The sequence below is a fragment of the Solanum stenotomum genome, chromosome 3 (assembly GCF_019186545.1).
Source record: "Solanum stenotomum isolate F172 chromosome 3, ASM1918654v1, whole genome shotgun sequence".
NCBI classification, from domain to species: domain Eukaryota; kingdom Viridiplantae; phylum Streptophyta; class Magnoliopsida; order Solanales; family Solanaceae; genus Solanum; species Solanum stenotomum.
In genome coordinates, this window is record NC_064284.1 from 15,222,890 (window position 1) to 15,245,329 (window position 22,440).

Genomic DNA, 22,440 nt, shown 5'->3' on the forward strand with positions numbered 1-22,440 from the left:
TACATTTCAACATTTTTGCCCATACGTCGACTTACTAGAATAAATATTAAGCTCCCATCAAGACGATGAGAAAGAAAACATGGCTGATGAGTGATGGGACCTCGATATGTTAAATACTCATCCTCAATCTAGTTCTTTTTTGTTGTTGTTGCTGATAGGTAAAAGTCTCTTCCAGTAAATTAGCTTTCTTATATGGCGTTATATAATTCAAAGATATGGCCTAAAGATCAGTTAAATGAATTGAAAATCATCGCGTCATACAATTTAAGGATATGGCCTAAAGATCACTAAATTGAGTTGAAAATCATAAAAATTCAAGAGTGGGCGGGTTTAGTCATCAATGAAATAAGTGAATAATCATGAGATCTCTAATTTAATTCTAGCAATAATATTAGACGACTTTTTCTATTTGTTCAAATTTTGCCAAACCTCTCGTGATAACCCATAGAGATAATGGTATTTTTTTTCCAAGTAATTTACTATTGAAGAACAATTGAGTAAGTAATAAAAGGCAAAATATTTTTCATCTCTTACAAAGAAAGACAGAAATGAACTCCTCAATTAATCCACAAGTAAAAATTCAATTATTCAATCAATTTATACTTTAAGCAGCTGCAACTTGTTAGAAAACGCAATGGCAATCCAATCACGTTGTGCAGCAGACCACTGAATTTGATTAATCTCAGCTCCAGCAGAGTAAACTGACATAGGATCAATCCCATTAGGCCCTGCAACAGTTGGCAACTCCCAAATGAGCGCCTGCCCGTCATCCCCAGCAGAACAAATATGTCTACAGCTCTGTGGAGCCCAAGCAATAGCATTCACACTCGCCTGATGCCTTTCCAGTTCTGCCACAGGCATTGCTGGAGACCTAATATCTAAAATCACTATCTTGTTGCTATCCATCAATATAGTAGCCATGTATCTCAAATCTTGCTTGTTCCAAGCCAGCCTCAACAATGGAGTATCCGGTTTCGGACTCTCATAAATAATCGTTGAATGTTCCTTATCTCTCAAATCAAAAATCCTAACTGATCCATCAGCAGAAACGGACGCAAAAACTCCAGCTTCACCCCAAGCTATATCGTAAACCTCTTTGTCATGGGCTATCAATTGGGTTTCCACAACTCCTTTTTCAACATCCCAGATGGTACAAGTAGTGTCTATACTAGAAGTACCAATTCTTCTCGGCTCCACTTCATTCCAATCAAAAGACGTCAAAGGAGCACAGTATTCACTAGTTTTATTGTTACTGAGAGTGAAAAGTGGTTCAATAGAAGTATCAGTAACATCCCAGAGACGGAGGTAGTCACCGGAAGAGGCAAGAATATCATTAGTCTTGAGAGAAGCAGAAGGATTAGGATGAAACATGAGCTTTGTAGGCGGATAAGGGTGTTCGAAAGAGAGATTCGGAACAGGCTTAAGGGTTCGGGTATCTTCATCGAAAGAGAGAATATCAACACGATTGTTGAACTCTTCGATAAAGCTTCCGACGGCAAGTCGACGGCGGCGGTTTGTGAGGGAAGAAGTGAATGATGAAAAAGCCATAGCGTAGATCGGGTAAGAGGAGTCATATGTAACGGATTTTTCAGATCGGAGATGCGATTCTTGACTTGAATTCTCCATTTTTAGTAGAGATTAATTGAAGTAAAATTGAAGTTATGTATGTTTGTGCTTTATGGGTTTGGTGACAAAATTGGAATTGGAAAATACAGCGTTGAGTGGCCGTTGGCTGGAAGAGAAGACCAAGTAAACGGTTGGCAGGATTGACCGGTAGATAATGGTATGTGAGATGAGATTTGGGAGAGAAGACACAGTCTATAAAGTAACAAAATAGAAATAGAAAGAGAAAAAGTATGCCACAAGAAGTGGACCCGTGCAGTGTTTCGTATCTACATTGGAGCCGCACAATGTTCTATATCCATATTAAAATTCGATTAAATTCAAATTTGGGCCGTACTTCGACTAAATTCGGATTTGTGCCGTAAAGGTAAAGTGCTGACTAACAATTTAATCATCAACAATAAAAATAAAAAAAACTTGGAACAATATCATTTCTGTTGCAACAAACTCTTTAACTTGTTCTTCCACCGCCATTGCAACGCAACACTGTATCACCATTATTGTCAGTTTGCTGAAATTCAGGTACGTAAGTTGCACTCATCACTTTAACATCTTTCATCTTAATGCTCCTTTTTTTTTCTTTTTCTGTTCAGATTTAATTTTCATAGTAGTGTTTTTTTCAATCGAACTGTAGAAGAATCTGTTCCCCTTGTAATGTTTGTTGTGTATACAAATCTGTTAATTCCCTCGTAATTATTGCCTTCTGTACAGATGCAAGCTGTATACATAATTATTATTACGTGCACAAGATTTTGATTAGTTGTAGTATTTGGTTTTCTAATTTTAAACTATACATATTAGAATTTTTAAGAGCTCGATCACAATAGATGAAATTAAAATTGTATATACTAGCCTCAAGGTGTGGTCTAGTGGGTTAAGAATCACGAGGTCTTAGGTTCAAATTTCAGTTAGTCGAGGTATATGCAAGTTGGCTCTGATATAGTTTAATTTCACAAGTGGGGCTTGGGGAATGGGGAGGGTAGGATGGGCATAGATCTTACTAGTACCTTAGTAGGTTAGTGGGGTAGAAAGGTTATTTTTTATAGACCTCGGCTCGAAAAATATGTATCCAAAGCAGGGTTGAAAAGAAAATAACGGAAAATAGTAAGATAAACAACGCAAGTAAAGCAAATGAAGCTGTCCGACACCAAGCTTGTAAAAAATCTGTATAGATGAGATTGCAACTTAGAAACTTGGCTTATTTTATTTAGTACAACTCTCCTGGGGCTTCTAATTCCCTTTTCTAACTCACTGAAACTAACATAAATTCATTGCTTTCAAAAGAAAACAAGACCCAAGATTACTACTGTATAACTTTTTGAGTGTTCAGAGAAGGTGGATTTGTTGTTTGTCCAAATTTCTGCTTGTTTTTTCCTTGTTTGTTGAGCTAACTCTCTCTACTGTTATTTTATACTGATGTTTTCTTTGTGCGACTACATGCAGAAAGTGATTTAAGTAGATAAATCGACATAGCAACTTGGTCATTAGCAATATTGCTGTAATTCAATCTTCCTTGTTAGACGACTTGTGATGGTCTTGGATTGTTAGAAATCCGTCATGATGTCTACAGCAGGAGTTATTGGACTGAGTGCAGGAAAAGGACTCTTTATGTTCTTCCTTCTATTATTCTGATCTTAATGAAAAGCTATCTTGTAGCGGTGATAGTAGTTTGCCCTGCCATCAGGTTCCTTCTGTTAAAAATGTGATCACCACGAAGAAGTCATCCAATTGCCGTCCCAATTGTGTATCCAGTCTAAAACTACATTCATCCCAGGCTGTTAAAGAGCACATGGACATTGCATCCGACCCTTCTGATGTGCAGTCCTGGTTTTAAAGATTCGACAGTTGCAAAATGAAAGCGATGATGAGGATGATGATTCGGTGGAGGTTCCCCTCTTGATGCAGAAGTGCATGCTTGAAAATCAGTGGAATCTTTCTGCTGAAGAGACATTGACTGCTTCTCCACAACATGAAAAGAACTGTAAGAAGATGCATATTAATTGCTCAGGGACATCTGCTAGGCGGAGAAGAATGCATTCTCGACAAAGAGTTCTTGGTCGGAAAAGCTCAGCTACACCTATCAGTGCAACCAAGCTGCTGAGATCAATACTTGGTCGGAAAAGTTCAGCTACACCTTCAACTGTCAAAAGGATTCAAGTTGGTCTTCATGTGGAAGAGCAAAAATCAAGGTAACTAACTTCACAAGCCTAATCCACCTTCACCTCTCCACTTCTCTCAAGTGTAAACCAGATATTTAGTAGCTGATCATATCACCACTTCAACACTAACAGAATTTAGTAACACATAAGAACATAAATGAACTAAAAGAAAACTGTCTGCATCCATCTACTATATAGCTTTTTGTCCAAGCATGTGAGGAGGAAGGTAAGACATAGGGAGTTGGAAGGATACCAAGCTATGGTTGTAAAATTTGTTTCCTTGTGATGCTATTTCTTGAAGCTGTTAAAGATGTCTCACTCTGTTTCTATGAAACCATGGAAAACTTTAGGCTGAAGGAAAGACTGGGATGTGAAACTTCTGATTATCAACTTGCTCTTTCCTTGAAATTGTCCCGTACTGATTTACGATCTACATTGATGGAGTGTTCCTTGGCAAGAGAAAGGTTTTCAATGAGCAGTGTTCGTCTTGTCATGTCAATCGCTCAAAGATATGATAACATGGGTGCTGAAATGACTGATCAACTCAAATGTTGTGCATTCAAAATTTAGATATGCAAATTTCTTGCACTTGTACATTGATGAATATAGTTCAAAATAAAAATTTGCACCTCTTAAGGAAAATTCTTTCATTTTCATACAAGGAGGCCTTATTGAACTACTTCATGGGATAGAGAAATTCTATCCCTCTAAAGGATACAAAATCCCAACTTATGTTTATTGGTGGATTCGCCAGGTACGTTCAATTGTTTATCAAGAATCTCAACCGACAAAGTGAGACAAAATATCTCAACCAACAAACTATTTCTCATGCTTCCTTATTTCTAGTTTCTCCAAAACAATTGAGTTTATCTTTCTTTTCGTTTTGGTAAGAATTATTGCACCACCTTTTATGTTTTTGTATACATTTTTTTCCTTAAGAGTCTTATTTTATGCGGCAAAACACATCTGGTCTATATCTCATCATGCCTTATTTTAACTTTTGTTTGTTTTCCCTAAGACAGTGGAGGCTCTGATTGCTAGGCACTCACATCTAGTATCTATTATAGCTTAAAATAATTTTATTGATGAAATTTATGCTTCAAGATCGACTTCATGCTTCAAATCTTACAAGTGTCGTGGATTTTCTGCTTCCTTCCTCGTCCTAAAATGTCTTAGTTTGCTTCTGCATGGTTTTCCAGTGAAATGCTGAAAGAGTTGTTATGTTTTATTTCCTTCTTTTTCAAATGTAGGGTCTTGTATTAAGTTATTTTACTTTAGATAGAGAAGGTTGTACTGAAAAGTATTAGTGGGTGCAACTTAACATTTGTAGGATATAATGTCTGGAAATTTCTTTATTAGGAAAAATGAGATTATTAGGATGTCCACTGCTTGAGTTCATGCTTAATTGTCCTCATCTTCTTTCACCCTCGTGCTTGGGCAATTGAGCTCTTGTTTTCATTCTTTTCGCTATTTCTTGCATCATTTAGACCTACTGTGCAAACTCAAGCCTTTTTACCAGGAGAGGTAGGAAGCCCTCCTTCAGGTCATGAGCTGCATGGTGGATATATGCATAACATGACATTGGACAACAGCCACCTCTTCACCGATATAACCAGGGGAGAGCAACAGCTGTTCAGTACAATGAAAGTCATGTCATGGTGCAGTCATCTCATTCTACCTATAACGCGGATAATCCACTTTCTGCTGCAAGGAATGGTGCATCATGGGGTAAAGATTCAGTAGTCTCTTCTCTCTCTGGCTTTGGTTTTTTTTCTCCTTTTGTATTTAGTTGCATCCTATAGAATTGAAACGTTTTCTCTTTTGCTCATGATTTCATTTTTGCAAATCCAACTCTTAATTGAGTGTCACATTTACCATTGATATACACCTAAGTATTATTCACAGAAATATAATTCAATCTTCAGTTCTGAAGCTAAATATGATGGTTGTAGTAGATATATTAGTGTTTGTTATTCCTTTTCAATGATCTATTCCTTTTGATTCACATAAAATGAAATCAACTCTCAAGGTAGGGAAAAGGTTTACATACATATCACTTTCCCGAGGCTCTCACTTGTGATATTATATTAGGTGTGAGATTACACTGAATATATCATCGTTGTTATAAAATCAAAATAAAATACTACTAGAAGAAGTTTCTATTTTGTTTTCTATTTCAATAATCTATCCTTCGCATCTCAATAGATGCTTGTTGCAGGTTCTGTTGTGAGTAATTGTGAATTATCTTGATATAAATGGAATGCATATTTCAAGACATAAAAAAGACACCATCACACCAAGGTAAACTGACTATGTTAATATTAATTTATTGAAAGCAACGGAGTATAATTAAGGATAATTGATGGTCTATTGAAAACAACATCTACGATCTGCCTACATCTCTTCTTTTCAGATTTGATACACGTCCAAACACAATTTTAATTTTAATTGTTTTTTTTTTTTAAAAAAAAAAACTTCTAATACTATTTTTTTCTTTTCAAATATTGACATTTTTAGCCCATAATAAAAATCTTTTATAATTGGACAGGTTTGGAATATACCTCGACTTATAACTAGAATAAATACGAAGCTCCCATCTTGATGATAACAATAAAGAAAACGTGGCTTATGACTGATGGGACCTCAATTTATGAAATGCTCATCCTCAATCTAGTTTTTTTTTTTGGTTGATAACTAGAAGGCCACAGGACGAACACTTATTATCATATCATGTTCGGTATGATCTAGTGATTAGTAAAATAAATTAAGAATCATGAAAATTAAAAAACGTAATTTAATATTCAATGAAATGAATTGAGAATCATGAGAATTTTGATTTAATTTCAATATAAGTAAAAATATTAATAAAATAAAATTATTTGATACTTGTTGTTGATAGAAGATGCGGGCGGAGATAAATGGGCATGTAAGTCTAGAATTGTTGATGGGAATAAGACAAGAAAGTTTTGAAAAAGAGAAAGGCAGAGGTAGAGGTACGCCACAAGAAGTGGGACCCGTATATCTATTCCAACCAATGACAATTGATCTCTAATATCCAAAAACTTAAATATACATTGATCTCCTCTCGCGTTATTTTCATTTTCCTCCCATCAATTTAATTATCAACAACAACAACAACAAAAAAAAAATCGAAAAAAATACAAAGAAGAAATAGTAGTAAACGATATCATTTCTGTTGCAACAAACTCTTAACTTCTTTCTACCACCGCCATTGCAACGCCACACTGTATCACCATTTCTGTCAGTTTGTTCAAATTCAGGTACGTAAGCTGCACTCATCACTTTTAACATCTTCATCTTAATTGCTCCTTTTTTTCTATTTCGATTTAGTTTTCATAGTCGTGTTTTTCGAATCGAACGGTAGAATCTGTTCCCCTCGTAATGTTCGCCGTGTATACAAATCTATTAATTCCCTCGTAATTATCGCCTCGTGAGTCGTGTGTAAACGCAAGCTGTATACATAATTATTACGTGCCGAAGAAAATCTAGTTGTATTTGGTTTTCTAGTTTTAAGCTGAATATAGATTGGAACTTAAAAAACGTCGATTACACTTATGTGAAAATTGTATATTAATAGCACCCAAGATGTGGCCAATTGCGTTGAAAATCATGAGGTCTAAGGTTTAAATTTCACTAGAAGTCCTGATATGTGTGTAGGTGGAATGTAGAAGATACTCATAAAATTAGTGTGAGGCTTGCAAAGGGTAGGATGTACGTAAAGCTTATCCTTACTTTCGTGGGGTGGATAGGTTGTTTCTGAATTCTGATAGGCAGACGGCGCAAAAGAAGGGTAACAAAGTAGGATTGAAAAAAAATAATGATAACAAAATCAAATGACGCAAATGAAACAATGAGTAGTAGTGAAGCAAACGAAGCTGGCCCGAAAACATTGATGAGATTAACTTAGCAACTCCGGTTAATTCATTTAATTTCACACCAGTGAACTATTCGAGTTGAAATTTCTTTTAATTCTTCTTCTTATTAAAGTATGTCACTGAAACTAACATAAATTCATTGCTTTCAAAAGAAAACAAGACCAAAAAACTACTACTTTCTTTTTTAGTGTTTAGAAAAAGCGGATTTATTGTTGTCCAAATTTCTGATTGCTTTCCTTGTTTGTTGAGCTAACTCTGTCTACTGTTACTTTTTACTGACTTTTTCTTTGTGGGACTACCTGTAGAAAGTGATTGAGGGGATTAATTAGCATAGCAACTTGGTCATAAGCTGATATTGTTGTAATTCAATCTTCCTTGTTAGACGACGCGTGATGGTCTTGGATTTTTAGAAAGAGATAACCCTCATGATGGCCACAACAGCAGTTATTGGACTGAGTGCAGGAAAAAGACTCTTGAGTTCTTCCTTCTATTATTCTGATCTTAATGAAAAGCTATCTTGTAACAGTGATCATAGTTTGCCCTGCCATCAGGTTCCTTCTGTTAAAAATGTGATCACCGCGAAGAAGTCATCCGATTATAGCCCCAGTTATGTATCCAGTCGAAAACTACAATCTGTCAAGGCTCTTAAAGAGCATGTAGACATTGCATCCGACCCTTCTGATGTGCAGTCCTGGTTTGAAAGGTTCGAACAATTGCAAAATGAAAGTGATGACGAGGATGATGATTCATTGGAGGCTTTCCTCTTGCTGCAGAAGTCCATGCTTGAAAAGCAGTGGAATCTTTCTGCTGAAGAGACATTGACTGCTTCTCCACAACATGAAAAGAATTGTAAGAAGATGCATATTACTTGCTCAGGGACGTCTGCTAGGCGGAGGAGAATGGATTCTCGACAAAGAGTTCTTGGTCCAAAAAGTTCAGCTACACCTATCAGTGCAACCAAGCCGCTGAGATCAATAATTGGTCCAGAGCTACTTCAAAATCGTTTAAAAGGTTATGTTAAGGGTGTAGTAAGTGAAGAGCTGCTCACACACACTGACGTGCTTCAACTATCCAAAAAGATTCAAGTTGGTCTTCATGTGGAAGAGCAAAAATCAAGGTAACTTCACAGGCCTAATCCACCTTCACCTCTCCTCTTCTCTCAAGCGTAAACCTGAGATTTAGTAGCTGATGATATCACCACTTCAACACTAACAGAATTCAGTAACATATAAGCACATTAATGAACTAAAAGAAAATTGTCTGCATCCATCCACTATATAGCTTTTTGTCCAAGCAAAACATACACATCAAACTAATCTTTATAATAACCAAGTACCCAAACATTCAATTTCAGATTGTCTTGACTGTTTATGTGCTTCTATAAACTCATTTATTTCGAAAACAGGATTATTTTCACAAAATTTGATGTTAGATTGTTTACACTGATCAATAAAGCATGTGAGGAGGAAGGTAAGACATAGGAGTTGGAAGGATACCGAGCTATAATTGTAAAGTTTGTTTGCTTTGTGATGCTATTTCTTGGAAGCTGTTAAAGATGACTTACTCTGTTTGTATCAAACCATGGAAAACTATAGGCTGAAGGAAAGACTGGGATGCGAACCTTCTGATGATCAACTTGCTCTTTCCTTGAAAATGTCCCGTATTGATTTACAATCTACATTGATCGAGTGTTCCTTGGCAAGAGAAAGGCTTTCAATGAGCAATGTTCGTCTTGTCATGTCAATCGCTCAAAGATATGATAACATGGGTGCTGAAATGGCTGATCTCATTCAGGTGACTCAAATGTTGTGCATTCAAAAGTTAGATGTACATGTTTCTTGCACTTGTACATTGATGAATATAGTTCAAAATCAAAATTTGCACCTCTGAAGGAAAATTCTTTCATTTCATACAGGGAGGCCTTATTGGACTACTTCGTGGGATAGAGAAATTCGATCCCTCTAAAGGATACAAAATCTCAACTTATGTTTATTGGTGGATTCGCCAGGTACGTTCAATTATTTATCCAGAATCTCAACCGACAAAGTGAGACAATATATTTCAACCAACAAATTATTTCTCATGCTTCCTTATTTTTAGTTTCGGCAAAACAATTAAGTTGTTTCGGTAAGAATTATCAAGCCACCGTCCAGTCGTAGAGGTCTTTTATCTTATCACAAATTGGTAATAGTGTAAGGACCTTTCCTAACTTTTTTTGCCCCATGTTCAGGGTGTCTCCAGAACCCTGGTTGAAAATTCAAGAACCTTAAGATTGCCAACACATCTGCATGAAAGACTCGGTCTAATCCGTAATGCAAAGATGAGGCTTGAAGAGAAGGGAATAACTCCATCTGTAAATGTAAGTTCTGTCAAACTTTGATATATTGGAAGATATTTAAACACTTCTCATGTCACTTATGAAGTTGATTTTGAGATATTACGTTGTTTTCTTCTTACTGGCTCGTGTTCCAATTGATCACCAGAATATAGCTGCATCGCTAAATATGTCCCAGAAGAAAGTCAGGAATGCAACTGAGGTATAATAATTGTGTGGCTTAAACTTGTCCTGCTCATTGTTTCAGAAAATGTTTCTTAAACATTTCTTTTTATAGGCAAGCAGCAAGGTGTATTCACTTGACAGGGAAGTGTTTCCCTCTTTAAATGGTCTTCCCGGAGCAACTCTCCATAGTGTAAGTCTGAAGTCTGAACTCCAAATGTTCACATAATATACTTAACATTGGGGTTGACAACTTTTCTGAATTTTACCAAATAATTCAAGCAACACTTTGCATCTCAAAAAGTGCACATTGACGATCTGTTTGATATGTGAGTTGATATTTACGGTATTGGCTAGTAGAAATTTAGATTCAATTCTCAAAAAATTGTGACAAAATGGAATCAAAAGTTACTCATTTCTGGGGGAGATGTACAATCTTAATAAAAAGGAATTAACTGGTACAAGTCTCTCCATTATGTTTACGCACATAACCATGAACTGCAACTGTATGATACTCTATCCTACTACTAGGGATTTGAATCCAAGAGTCCCAGGTCCTTGATGCCTCATGTAATCCTTTTATCAGTCAACACATCATTACTCGCCATTGTTTCATGATCTCTTTTCTTTATTTATCTTTTCGTTTCCTCTTTTCTGCAGTACATTGCTGATAACCACCTGGAGAACAACCCATGGCACGGTGTTGATATATGGGCACTCAAGGTAATTTAGTGAAGCATAGCTTTCACAAGTGAAATAGTTAACATATAAATGGTACTTAATAATATCTAACCTGGGGGCATAAAAACAAAAAGTTCTCCATGAGAAAACTACTAGAATATGTTTATTTTCTGGTTTATCCGCCTGCACCAAACCAATGGAAAAAAAATATATAGTGGTTGCACCCTAATAGATATGCATCTCCAGAGATGTTCGTATTTCCAAATGGAATTCAATTCTAATATGCTTTGCCAAGCATTGTTTCCCTTGAATATATCCTTCTTAACTGCAATGCAGTTCTGATATTTGTACATAAACTCATAATGATGTGTAAGTTCCAAACCATATACTTGTGGGAAATAGGCTCTTGCCACACATTCTTCAAACCTTTATTTGATTGCAATTAATTGTGACCTTCCCATGCCGATCCTAGATATTGGGTTCCACATGTATTGTCCCTTCTAGATTCTGAGATGTCGTATGTGTCATGCTTTTGGTTTTGCTCAACTTCTTTCGCTATTTCCTTTGGGAGGAAGGACTATTCTGTCAGTTAGAAGGACAGTATGCAATGAGAAACTCACTAGTAACTAAAATGTTTTAACTTTCATCAGATTTGCTTCAGAGGAAAAAGTATCATTATATGCTTCTGCCAACTGTTTTAACAGTGTATGATGATTCACGAGATTATAATGCTGGCGAAGAAATGTCTTTTCTGATGTTTTGAGTTTTACAGGATGAAGTAAACAACCTCATTTCATCATCTCTTAGGGAACGGGAGAGAGAGATTATCCGACTGTACTATGGTCTGGACAGTGAATGTCTCACGTGGGAGGATATTAGTAAAAGGTAAGACTCAAATATCTGTGGTGGTTAACTTGCAATCAGATATTACTTGTCTCATCCAATATACACGATTGATCTTGATAGAAGCATTTATGTAGTCACATTATATCTCACATGTTTACCTAGGGTTCATTCTGGATATTTTAAAAGTCTAGAACTGTCATCTCTTAGAAACCAAAATGAAATAGTATTACACGTGAAGCACATCAGGTATTCAGGTAGCCACAATCGCCATGTAATAATGAGAAACAATTAAGTGATCATCGGAATGTAAAGAAACTGCACAGATTGATCAAGCTTCAGAATGGGCACATATTAAAACATGGAAGTTTACACAAGCATCTACTCACACTTCACACTTGTACTGAAATTCGTCATGCTAAAGTTCCTTACTATAATGGAAATTTACGTTTTGTTTTTTGACACAGAGTGCATACACGTCAAAATGTTGTTCTAAATGCTACTTCTCTATGTTTAACAGGATAGGCTTGTCCAGAGAGAGGGTCAGGCAGGTGGGATTAGTTGCACTTGAGAAACTAAAACATGCTGCAAGGAAAAGGCGGCTAGACGCAATGTTGATCAAACAGTAATTGGAAGCATTTGCAGAGACTATAATACAATTTTACTGTACATATAATGTGAGAATCTTGCATCTCCGACTTATTTTTATGAGGAGAACGTACAGATAAAGACCCCGACACATTATTGACCACCCCGAAATCAAAGCCCCCAAATATGTATGTGAAGAGACAGAAAGATGTAGGGGACATTTTTGTGTACCATATATTTTAGGATGCAAAGAGCAAAGAGAAGATTGTTTTGCTGAAGTAGTAGATAATTACAAACAAATGTTGTAATCTATAGGTATATTCCACATTTGTATGTGTTTCCACTTGATGTGATGTTGATTGTTTATTTCTGTTAAGAGAACATGTATACTTCCTTTTCATACTTACTACAGAACTACCATCTAAATCTCAAGCACTCTGAATATCAAAGCACCTTTGGTATCTGGATCAGTTTTTGCACATTTAAATTGCTAGTCACCCGCCATTTGTAACAATTATTTACATTTTTCTTTGGAGATAATATCTCACATGGTCACTCAATTTTGCATACTTTACTTCGAAAGTCACTCAACTTTGACTTGTTCCCTTAGAAAGTCACTCAACTTTATTTTGTAACTCAAAAGTCACTCAACTATTGATATCTTACTTAAAAAGTCATTCAACTAATTTAAATAATTTCTTCATTAAATTTTGTTTGAAATGCAGTTTCATTTTAAATTAATTTTTAAAAAATAAAAAGATGCTCATTTTGACTATTTTATTAATTTTTTGTTGAAATGTAATTTTTTAAAACTATTTTAAAAAAATAAAATAAAAGATCGCTACTGCATCTTTTTGATTACTCCTTGTAGTTTAATAAAAGATTTCTATTTTAGACGTACAATTGCAATTGCCAAATTAAAATTAAAACATATAGTAGCATTGCTACTAATTTAATAAAAGATTGCTATTTTAAACATACAGTAGCAGTTGAGAGAAAAAAAAAAATTGCTTTTCTAGCAATTGTCTTACTAAAACATACTGTTAAAAAATGCTACAGTACGTTTTTAAAAAAAATGTATTTAAATGATTGAAGAAGGTCAATAGATAATTAAAATAAATATTCTTACTAGTTTTTTAAAAATAATTTAAAATAAAATTTAAATTTCAACAAAATTTAACAAATAAATGATTTAAAATTGTAGGGTGACTTTCTAAGTGAAACATCAATAGTTGAGTGACTTTCTAAGTGAAATATCAATAGTTGAGTGACTTTTTAAGTGAAATATCAATAGTTAAGTGATTTTTGAGGTAAAATATGCAGTTGAAAGACCATTTGAGATATTATCTCTTTTCCCAAACTTCAAAGACACGGTGGAGAAACTATTGACAGCTTCAAAACTCATTAGAAATAATCATTATGCTAGCAAGTCATGCAAATGATAAATTAAAAGTAATAACTAAATCAGAGTTGAGACTTGAGAGAAAGAAAAGCTTAAACTATCGGCAGCAAGTACTATGAAAAATAACGTCAACCTACAGTCTGATAACACGAAACTGCAAACTGATAAGGAGTTGTATAAATCGATCCCAATTTTTAAGAGTACTATTTTGAACTGAAGACAACATTAACAATACATAATCCAATTAAATTATTAAATAGCGCATCATAATACAAGACACGCAATGCTAAATTTTGAATAGTATTAACCAAAAACCTAAACTATAAGGTATTCAACGTTTGTAATTCTATATGTATTATAAAGTGAATTTCCTTCTTAAGTTCCTTCTGAAACGGTACCTATAGCAGTAATAAGTTGGAGAAGGCCGAGGGGAAGGTAAGTTTGAACTACTTACTGCTGAGCTGAATTGACTATCACTCACTGCTACAGCTGATCAACCTTCTTTTGGTTTGGTTTTAGCCTTGACACCATCAGGTATGCATGATGAACAATAAATAGGTAAGAGTGTACATGCTGCCTGTATTAACAAGGCATGTCCTAAGCCAGAGAAGTCATTCGCTGTCACCTGGACAAACGATGACAGAACGACACCAAGATAACCACTTATAATAATAGCTATAGCTAAGGCAGACATGAGAAATGCCATGACAGATCCTTCACATCCCGGTGGACAGAGTTGTGCCATTAAAACATTGAAGGGTAAGATCTTAAAGAAGTAGAGAACCTCCAGTAATCCGGAGAAGAGCACCACATACAATGAGTCAGGAATACCAAACATCCTGTATACCCCTTTCACGAATAAGAAATCCGAAAACATGAAAACAGCCATAGTAGCCTGAATTGCTGAGATTAGCTTCCTAGGAGACATTGATTTGAGGTTCTTATTGTAGATTATACCCCACAACAGCATTGCCGCCTGCCCAAATACTTTAGATATACCCAACACTGAAGATTCAATACCTAAATGTTCTGTCTGGTAATAGAACATTGTCCCTGTTAGTGCTGGAATCATTGCATAAGAAGCTGCAAACCAAAGAATCGAATAATAGATCTCCGGTTTCTGCAACGCAACTAGAAGCTCTGAAAGTTGCGTTTTGATTCCTCGATCTGATGGACTCTTGGGAAGGTCCAAGGAGCTCTCATGAATAAAAATTGTAACCAGAAATTGAATACTTAAAAGAATGCCAAACATAAGGAACATCACTTGAGGGGAAAAACGATCAATGGCAATACCGCCTGCAAGGTTACCAAGAACTCCACCGACAGAAGCGGCAATCCAAACAAATGACTGGACCTGGCCTGATGAAGAATTTGGACTATTTTTGGATGATGAACTAGGTGGTTTTCCTAACTCTGCAACCATGGCATCATTGGCAACCTCAACTACAGAAGCACCCAAGTTTCCAAGCAAGAGATACAGAGTGATCGTAAAAAATGAAATATTTGAAGGGGAGAGGAATATAGCAATCCATGACACTGCCTGCAAAAATGCTGCACCAAAGTATAATCAAGTGAGCCCAAATGCATATTAATTGGTATGCCTACAGTGAACCACAATAAAATGCAAAATGACTTATTTCAGGAAACCTTATCTTCCAGTCAACCTCCATTACACAATGGAGAAAACAAATGAAGAAACTCTCCTATTCTTTTCCTTCTCCTCTTACTATAAGAATACCGCATACAATTCTTGATAACTTACTCATTGATCAAACATATTATTAGTTCCCTAATGTTGAAGTTAGAACAATGAATTTGCAATTTCATATTCAGTAAAAAGGACAATCTGGTGCACGAAACATCCCACGTTTACCTAGAGTTCAGGCATCTTACACTAACATAAGGGTCAGTGGCTGATTCCACATGTGAACTAAAACATCTAATTTCTGGAGAATCATACTAGAATCTATAGAAAGTAAATGCAACCTCCAGAACAGATAACTTGGCAGAAATTCATATTTCTTAAGGACACCAAAAAAACAAAGAATCCAAATAGAACATGAAAGTATGGCTATTAATCACTAAAAAGATCCTTTTTTTAGTTTTCTAATTATGCATTCAGTGCATGTCCTTAACCCCATCCTGTTTACAAAAACAATCGGTACATGGAACAAGCAAGTCATTTTCACTAGCAATAAAACAAGCAATATAAGAGAGAAAGTGTATGCACCTCCAAAGGCAATGTAAGGAACACGATGCTGCCCAAAAATGTAAAAAGAATCAGACAGAATTCCATAGAAGGGCTTAGCCACCATTGGCAAATTGGCAGAACACTGTAGGATTTGTAAGGTAGATGGGTCAACCTTAAGGCCATCTTTTAGAAAGAAATTAACTGCCATCCAAGGGAAACACCTGAATCCCTGCACCAAGAACCCTAACCCTAACAGCAATTTCCTCATCCCTTCACTCCCATTACCACCACCCCCTTTTCTTCTAACTCTTTCTCTGATAGCCTCAGATGATGATACCATAACTTATTCCTTCTAAAAAAAAAATTACTGTGAATCTTTGATTGTTGGTACAGTAAGGTATCAAGAACCCAAAAAGCTGCTACCTTTAACAAGATTCAATTTTTGACAGCAATTTTTGCAGAAATTAAAGATGGTGAAATGGGTATGATTTCAAGATTCTGTGTGAGATCCAAGAGGGTAGATGGTGGCGGAGAAAGCAAGAAATGAGAATTTTTTTGGGGGAATGTGAATTTGGGTGGCAAGTTACTACTATATATAGAAAGTTCGCGCATATCGAAGATTCGTACTTTAGTGTCTCTCCTATTTTATCACTCTCTTTTCCTATTTTAGTATTCCTTCCGTCCTATTTTATATTTCATCCCTAATTATTTATCTATTTTTCTTTTTTAATTGTTCTATTTACTTGTCCATTTTAACAAATCAGGACAAATTCTTTTTACCTATTATACCCTCAATTAATTAGTTTGAAGAAATAGAACTTCTTAAAAATTTTAAGTTTTTAATTTCACTTCATATTCCCTCCGTCCCATTTTATATGACATCCCTTTCTATAAATAACTGGACCACAATACTTGTTATTTTATAAAATTTATGCATAAATTACCATATTTTGGCTATTATAACCCTTGATAGAATAGTTAATTAATCTTGTCATTTATTAATAAAGTTGATTTAATAAAACATTAAATAAAGATAGAAGGGTAAAGTTACATCATTTCTTAATGCAAGTACAAAGTAAAAATGTGACATATAAAGTGGGACGGAGGAAGTAATTAATAGGGGTAAAATAATAAACTTACTATGTCAATAATTGTTTTCTTAATAAGTGTATTAATTCAAAAGTGGACAAATAATTTAGGATAGAGGGAGTATGAGTTGACTCGACACAGAATTTAGAGAGAAAGACTTTTGAAATTAGTGGTAAAAATTAAGTGATAAAATTAAATTATTACTTAATATAGAAATATGTTATTCTTTTTTAGACGGATAAAAAAAGAAAGTAAGTCATATAAAATGGGACATAGAGAGTACCATCCTTCGCTTTTATATTTTTTTTGTCCACATTTAACGTGAATTATTAGCTCATCTCTGAACTATTAACAAATTAAAAACACTTCTTTACTTTACTAACTGGACTTAAATGCACCCCAATTTTGTAACATGAGTGAAATACATCCTTAAATTTTTGCCAAATTTAAATGTGTTTTTAGCACTTCTCTCAAATTTTTTTATTAAGAATTACATGCTCCTTCAATAGTTTGAGACTCACTTACTATGTCATGTGGCTGATCTGATATTTAAGTTTAGTTAGTCAAGTAGATGCTTGTTTTTAAAATCGTCAATAGTATGTGAACGAATCAAATAATTTGCGTCAAGTTTAGGAGTCTTTTCGATATTTATCTCTAAAGACAAAAATAATCCTTAATATTTGAAGATAGATTCAAAATAATCTCAGAAATTATAAATAATAATAGATTACACCTCAAAAATTTATAATAAATTAAAGGTAAGAATATTATACCTCCCACTAATCCCCTTTTTCATAATTTATTTTAATTTTAATATATATTTAACAAAAATTAAATATTAACTTTAATAAATTTAAAGAGTGAGTAAATATGAGTGACGATATGATACTAAAAAAGTGAGTAAAATGTATAACAAGATCTCAATTATTAATTAGTGGGCACAAAAGTTGGTAAAAAGTGACGATGGTTGTGCTTTAAGCATGTTACACCTCGGACCACACTTACATAAGCATTTCCTTCATAGGGTGGTAATCTTAATTGGATCGTAGCTGTCGAAGCAAAGTCATAATTTGAAATTTATGAATTTAAAATTTTAGATATTTTTTTCAGTTGATAAACTCTATATTTAATAATTTATTCATATATAAAATTAGTTTTTCAGAGAAAAATATAATATTTAAATAATAGCTATTGAATTTAGTCGAATTTACAAACTCTACACTAGCTTTGTTTTTTATTATATGATTCTTTGGTTTATAATTATTTAACGATTTATAACATTTAGGCAAAAATAAGTAATTTTTTATTATAAAAATAATTTAATGTAATAAAATAAAAATTAAGTGTTTGTTTATAAAATTGTCTTAATATAGTGTAAAATATGATAATATTGGTAATAATGTTGTTTGAAAGATATCTTTGATAAGTAGTTTCAAATGCATTTGTGAGACTCTTATAACGACTTTAGATTTGTCTAAAGTAAAATGTTAGAGGGTGTTTCGATTGGCTTAAAAGTTGGTCAAACCTACTTTTAAGTAAGTTTTTGACTTCTGAAAGTGTTTGACAAATATAAAAAATAACTTAAAATAAGTAAAAAATGATTTAAAATAAGTTGAGAAGTGTTTGACAAAGAATGACTTAAAATAAGTTTAAAATGACTTAAAATAAGTCAAAAACCAAAAGTAGGTCTCCCCTACTTTTTAATTTTTGACTTAAAAGTCATTTCAGTTTAACTTTTTTATTTTTGACTTAAAAACTATTTTTTTTAAGTCAATCCAAACGGATCATTCACAAGATCGGTAACCAATTTTAAAAAGGAGATATATAAAATGATCAAAATAGTCATTCATGTATGAGGATTGCTTTATGTTGATCCTTAATATATTTCATATGATTCATATGGTCCTTGATGTATATGAAAAGAGGATCATTTTAGTCCTTTAACCTAAAACTAACCAAAAAGAAAAAAAATGTTAGATTTAAGAGATTTGCTTTCTTTCACCATCACCATCATAGACCCTTCTCCTCAACTTCTTTCTTTTGCCATTTGAGGTCATGCTCTATATCCTCATAAGAAAAATAATATACACTACACCCAATTCTCATCTCCATCTAAACAAAATTTTCAGAAGCTTCCATTATCATACATAAAGAAGAATAAGAAAACCAAAATCATTAAAACAATGTAAACTAAGTAAATCAAATAAAAGACTCAATTTCTCTTTCTAGGAGATCACCATAAATCAACTCTTTTAAAATTGTAACTAGTTATTCTTTCTTGTCGAAGTGATTTATGGGGAGGATATAGCTTTCTTTTGTTTTATCCTTTTCAAAATTACTAATTTTTTCAAGCCATTTTTTAATTCTATTTCTAAAATTAAAGGGTAAAAATTGAACAGACAGATGTAGAAAACAAAAATTTTACAAATATTCTTTTGAATTTTGAAGAAACTTTTATGTGCATGAGAAGATATTGGCAAGAGAAGTTGTAGAAGAAATGAAAAAAAAAATGAAAAAGGGCTTAAAATACCCTTGAACTATGAGATTTGGTACAAAAATACCCTTCGTCGATCTTTCGGTCCTAAAATACCCTTGCCGTCAATGTATTGGCCCTAAAATGCCCTTACTTTTGACGGCCACATTTTAAAATATTATTAAATGTATCAGTTATTACGTTATTGGTGTGTTTACAATTCATCTAAACTAATCAAATTCCGACCCAAATTTGGATCCACCAAATAAACCCATACCCGCCCCACCTAAAAAGAACCCCATTAAACTAAGAAAAAAAACCTTAATTCTCACAGAGGGTGTTCTTCAAGCTTTTTAGAGTAAAATCCTCACATAGTGAATTTACTTTTCCTTAATACATACCCAAATTAGTAAGTGAACCTAAATTTAAGTACAGTAAATGATTCTTCAAACGATTTGACAATGGTAACCTACAAACTTAAGTTCTCAAATTTTGAAATTGAGATGTGAAAAATGTGAAATTCTTCGACTTCAAAAATGGAGTTCCGTTGATTTCGTTCGACATTTTCCTCCATCTTATTCACCAAATCAACAGCCAAATCATAAACCAGATTACTTCACAATTAATTATATTTAAAGATTCAAGAACCTTCAACTTTAAATAAATTTCCAACCTAATTCAGAATCCTTCGACTCCAAAAAAATATCAGTAGATAAATTTGATTTTGGTATGTATACTATTTTAAGCTTGAATCTTATTGGTATTGTATTTGAAACTTAAACTCGTCGTAAGTCAGCTGAATATTGAGAAGAAAAAAACTTGGTTTAAATATATTGAACACTATTGAAGCTCAAGTAGAGCTCTAATGGCGATTACAAATTTTTGATGTATAATTTGTTACTTATTTTGAAGTCGGTGATTCAGATTATTGTCTTGCCATCATTGTGAAGTTGTATTTTAATTTTGGAGGGCTTTGAAGATGAATTAGAATAGCTTGGAACGAATTTGTAGTTGGATTCACGAAGAAGGGGATAATAACTTGAAGACCAAATCAAATTTAGCATAATGAATAAGATGAAATCAAGGTTTTTTGCACTTAATTTAATGGGTATTTAGGGCGGGTTGGTATGGATTCTTTAGGTGGATCTTGGATTGAGATTTAATTAGTTAGTTTAATTTTAAAACACACTAATAAAATTGTGCCACGTAATATATGATACATTTATTAATATTTTAAAATGTGGCCGTCAAAAATAAGGACATTTCAGGGCCAACACAGTGACGTCAAGGGTATTTTAGAGCCGAAAAGTCAACGAAAGGTATTTTTGTACCAAATCCGATAGTTCAAGGATATTTTAGGCCCTTTTCCGAAAAAAAAAAAAGAAAAGATGAAGGAGAAGAACTGCGCAAGAAAGATGGGTCCCAATTGTGGGACCCACTGTTAAGTTTAGCATTTTTTATGTTTTCAGTTAATTTTTAGGGCTAAAAACCAAAATTATCTCTTTTATAATACATTAAGGACCATATGAATCATGTAGAATATATTAAGATCAACATAAAGCAACCCTCATACATGAATGACCATTTTGATCATTTTCTCTTATATATGTTTTACTTAGTTTTCCTACTTTTTTTTATTATTATTTTTAAAGAATGGTTGTGTTTTCTTTTTCAAAATAGTGTTAACTATCATCTTCTTTTCATCATCTCGTAACTCAATTCACCACTCAAAATTTATGTCACATTCATGACAGATAGAAGTAAAAAAGAAATTGACATAATTTTAATAAAGAAAAATGACAATCAATGACATCACCAAGTTCTATCAACATTAGTTCAACTAAAGGTTCAAGTCATTTTCACTTCGAAATATATTTGAATATTTAAAATAGTTAATATTTTACGTAGTGATGAAAAATTGAGAACAGTTAAATAATATGAGAGTTTTAAAAACTTATGTAAAGCTATTTTAACTTTAAATATATCTAAATTATTCAACATGTATGACATATATATTATGTTAATGAAAATGAAAATTTTAAAATATTTTGTTAATTATTATTGTTACCTAAAATATTATGTAAGTATTTATGAATGAGAGAGATGTGTGCATATTGGCTTTAAGAGTTACCCTTATAAATAATTTTTAACAAACAAAATTAATTATATAAATATAAACCTCTACATAAAAAAAATTCCTTAAGTCAATAACTAGTCATATTTTTTTATCTAGTCACACTTGAAAAAGATTCTCATAATTTCTTCAACAATAATTTTTCTAAATAAGGAACATGATACATAATTTAGAGGATAGCGATATAAGTAATCTTCTTCTTAGAGCTATTTTTACTACCGTCTTGCTAATCATTCAATAAAAATAGTAGTATAAAATTTAAATTTACTAATCTCTGAGTTCTTTTTTGTTTAGAATTATCAATGAGAAAAAAAAAAATTTAGAAAGAATTCAAAATATTCTTTTTTGAAAACCTCTTCTTTATAATGCAATTTTTTTGTTGTTTTATTTTGGGTTTTATATAGTTAACTAGATACAAAAGCCCGGACAAGTCCGAGCCCAATATATATTATTTTATTTGTTTTAATTTATAATTTTGTTATCAATTATTTTTATAATATTTAAAACGTGCTTTTTAAATAATTTATGTGACACATATGATATTTTAAGAGTCCTAATTTACAAGCAGTCACAATAAACCTAAAATGACTAAATTATCCTCCAACTTAATGGATATTTACGGAAAGCACACACGTCGACCGAGTTTTATGTACTTATTCCCTCTTAATCATGTGTAGTCAGATGCGGAGATAGGTGGAGATTCATGAGTTCGAACGAACCCACTAGCTTTTTTGTAGACCATATATTTGTATTAGAAAATTAAATAAATATATGTATATTAACACGTGAACCCCCCAAATAAAATTGATTTAGAAGCCCAAACCTTAATCTTGGCTCCGCCTTTGTGTGTAGTGGACTTGTAAC

The 22,440-nt window shown here is 33.4% G+C and overlaps 5 protein-coding genes across 6 annotated transcripts; 3 read left to right on the top strand and 2 right to left on the bottom strand.

The window, feature by feature from the left end:
* Positions 1–372: 372 nt before the first annotated feature.
* Positions 373–1,816, bottom strand: LOC125860305 (protein TRANSPARENT TESTA GLABRA 1-like). Its single transcript, XM_049540234.1, has one exon. It carries the CDS (start codon positions 1,624–1,626, stop codon positions 598–600), a length of 1,029 nt encoding a protein of 342 aa, XP_049396191.1. The 5' UTR covers positions 1,627–1,816; the 3' UTR covers positions 373–597.
* Positions 1,679–4,352, top strand: LOC125858724 (RNA polymerase sigma factor sigA-like). The gene is made up of 5 exons (XM_049538539.1): positions 1,679–1,749; positions 2,217–2,279; positions 3,280–3,367; positions 3,460–3,812; positions 4,133–4,352. Exons 1-5 carry the CDS (start codon positions 1,679–1,681, stop codon positions 4,350–4,352), a joined length of 795 nt encoding a protein of 264 aa, XP_049394496.1.
* Positions 3,877–6,481, top strand: LOC125859932 (uncharacterized). The gene is made up of 3 exons (XM_049539790.1): positions 3,877–4,536; positions 5,270–5,510; positions 6,331–6,481. Exons 1-3 carry the CDS (start codon positions 4,514–4,516, stop codon positions 6,382–6,384), a joined length of 318 nt encoding a protein of 105 aa, XP_049395747.1. The 5' UTR covers positions 3,877–4,513; the 3' UTR covers positions 6,385–6,481.
* A 425-nt stretch (positions 6,482–6,906) lies between these two features.
* LOC125859931 (RNA polymerase sigma factor sigA-like) lies at positions 6,907–12,657 on the top strand. Of its 2 annotated transcripts, none has more exons than XM_049539788.1 (10): positions 6,907–7,063; positions 7,984–8,795; positions 9,274–9,472; positions 9,594–9,686; positions 9,909–10,037; positions 10,162–10,215; positions 10,291–10,368; positions 10,836–10,898; positions 11,629–11,741; positions 12,220–12,657. In XM_049539788.1, the coding sequence occupies exons 2-10, from the start codon at positions 8,104–8,106 to the stop codon at positions 12,326–12,328; spliced, it is 1,530 nt and encodes a 509-aa protein (XP_049395745.1). In that variant the 5' UTR covers positions 6,907–7,063; positions 7,984–8,103; the 3' UTR covers positions 12,329–12,657. The 2 variants fall into 2 exon arrangements, with proteins under 2 accessions (XP_049395745.1, XP_049395746.1); XM_049539789.1 differs by having other exon boundaries at positions 6,909–7,063; positions 8,061–8,795.
* A 1,467-nt stretch (positions 12,658–14,124) lies between these two features.
* LOC125860281 (probable folate-biopterin transporter 7) lies at positions 14,125–16,487 on the bottom strand. Its single transcript, XM_049540207.1, has 2 exons — positions 15,920–16,487; positions 14,125–15,240 (listed from the first exon to the last, which is right to left on the bottom strand). Exons 1-2 carry the CDS (start codon positions 16,218–16,220, stop codon positions 14,183–14,185), a joined length of 1,359 nt encoding a protein of 452 aa, XP_049396164.1. The 5' UTR covers positions 16,221–16,487; the 3' UTR covers positions 14,125–14,182.
* Positions 16,488–22,440: the final 5,953 nt, after the last annotated feature.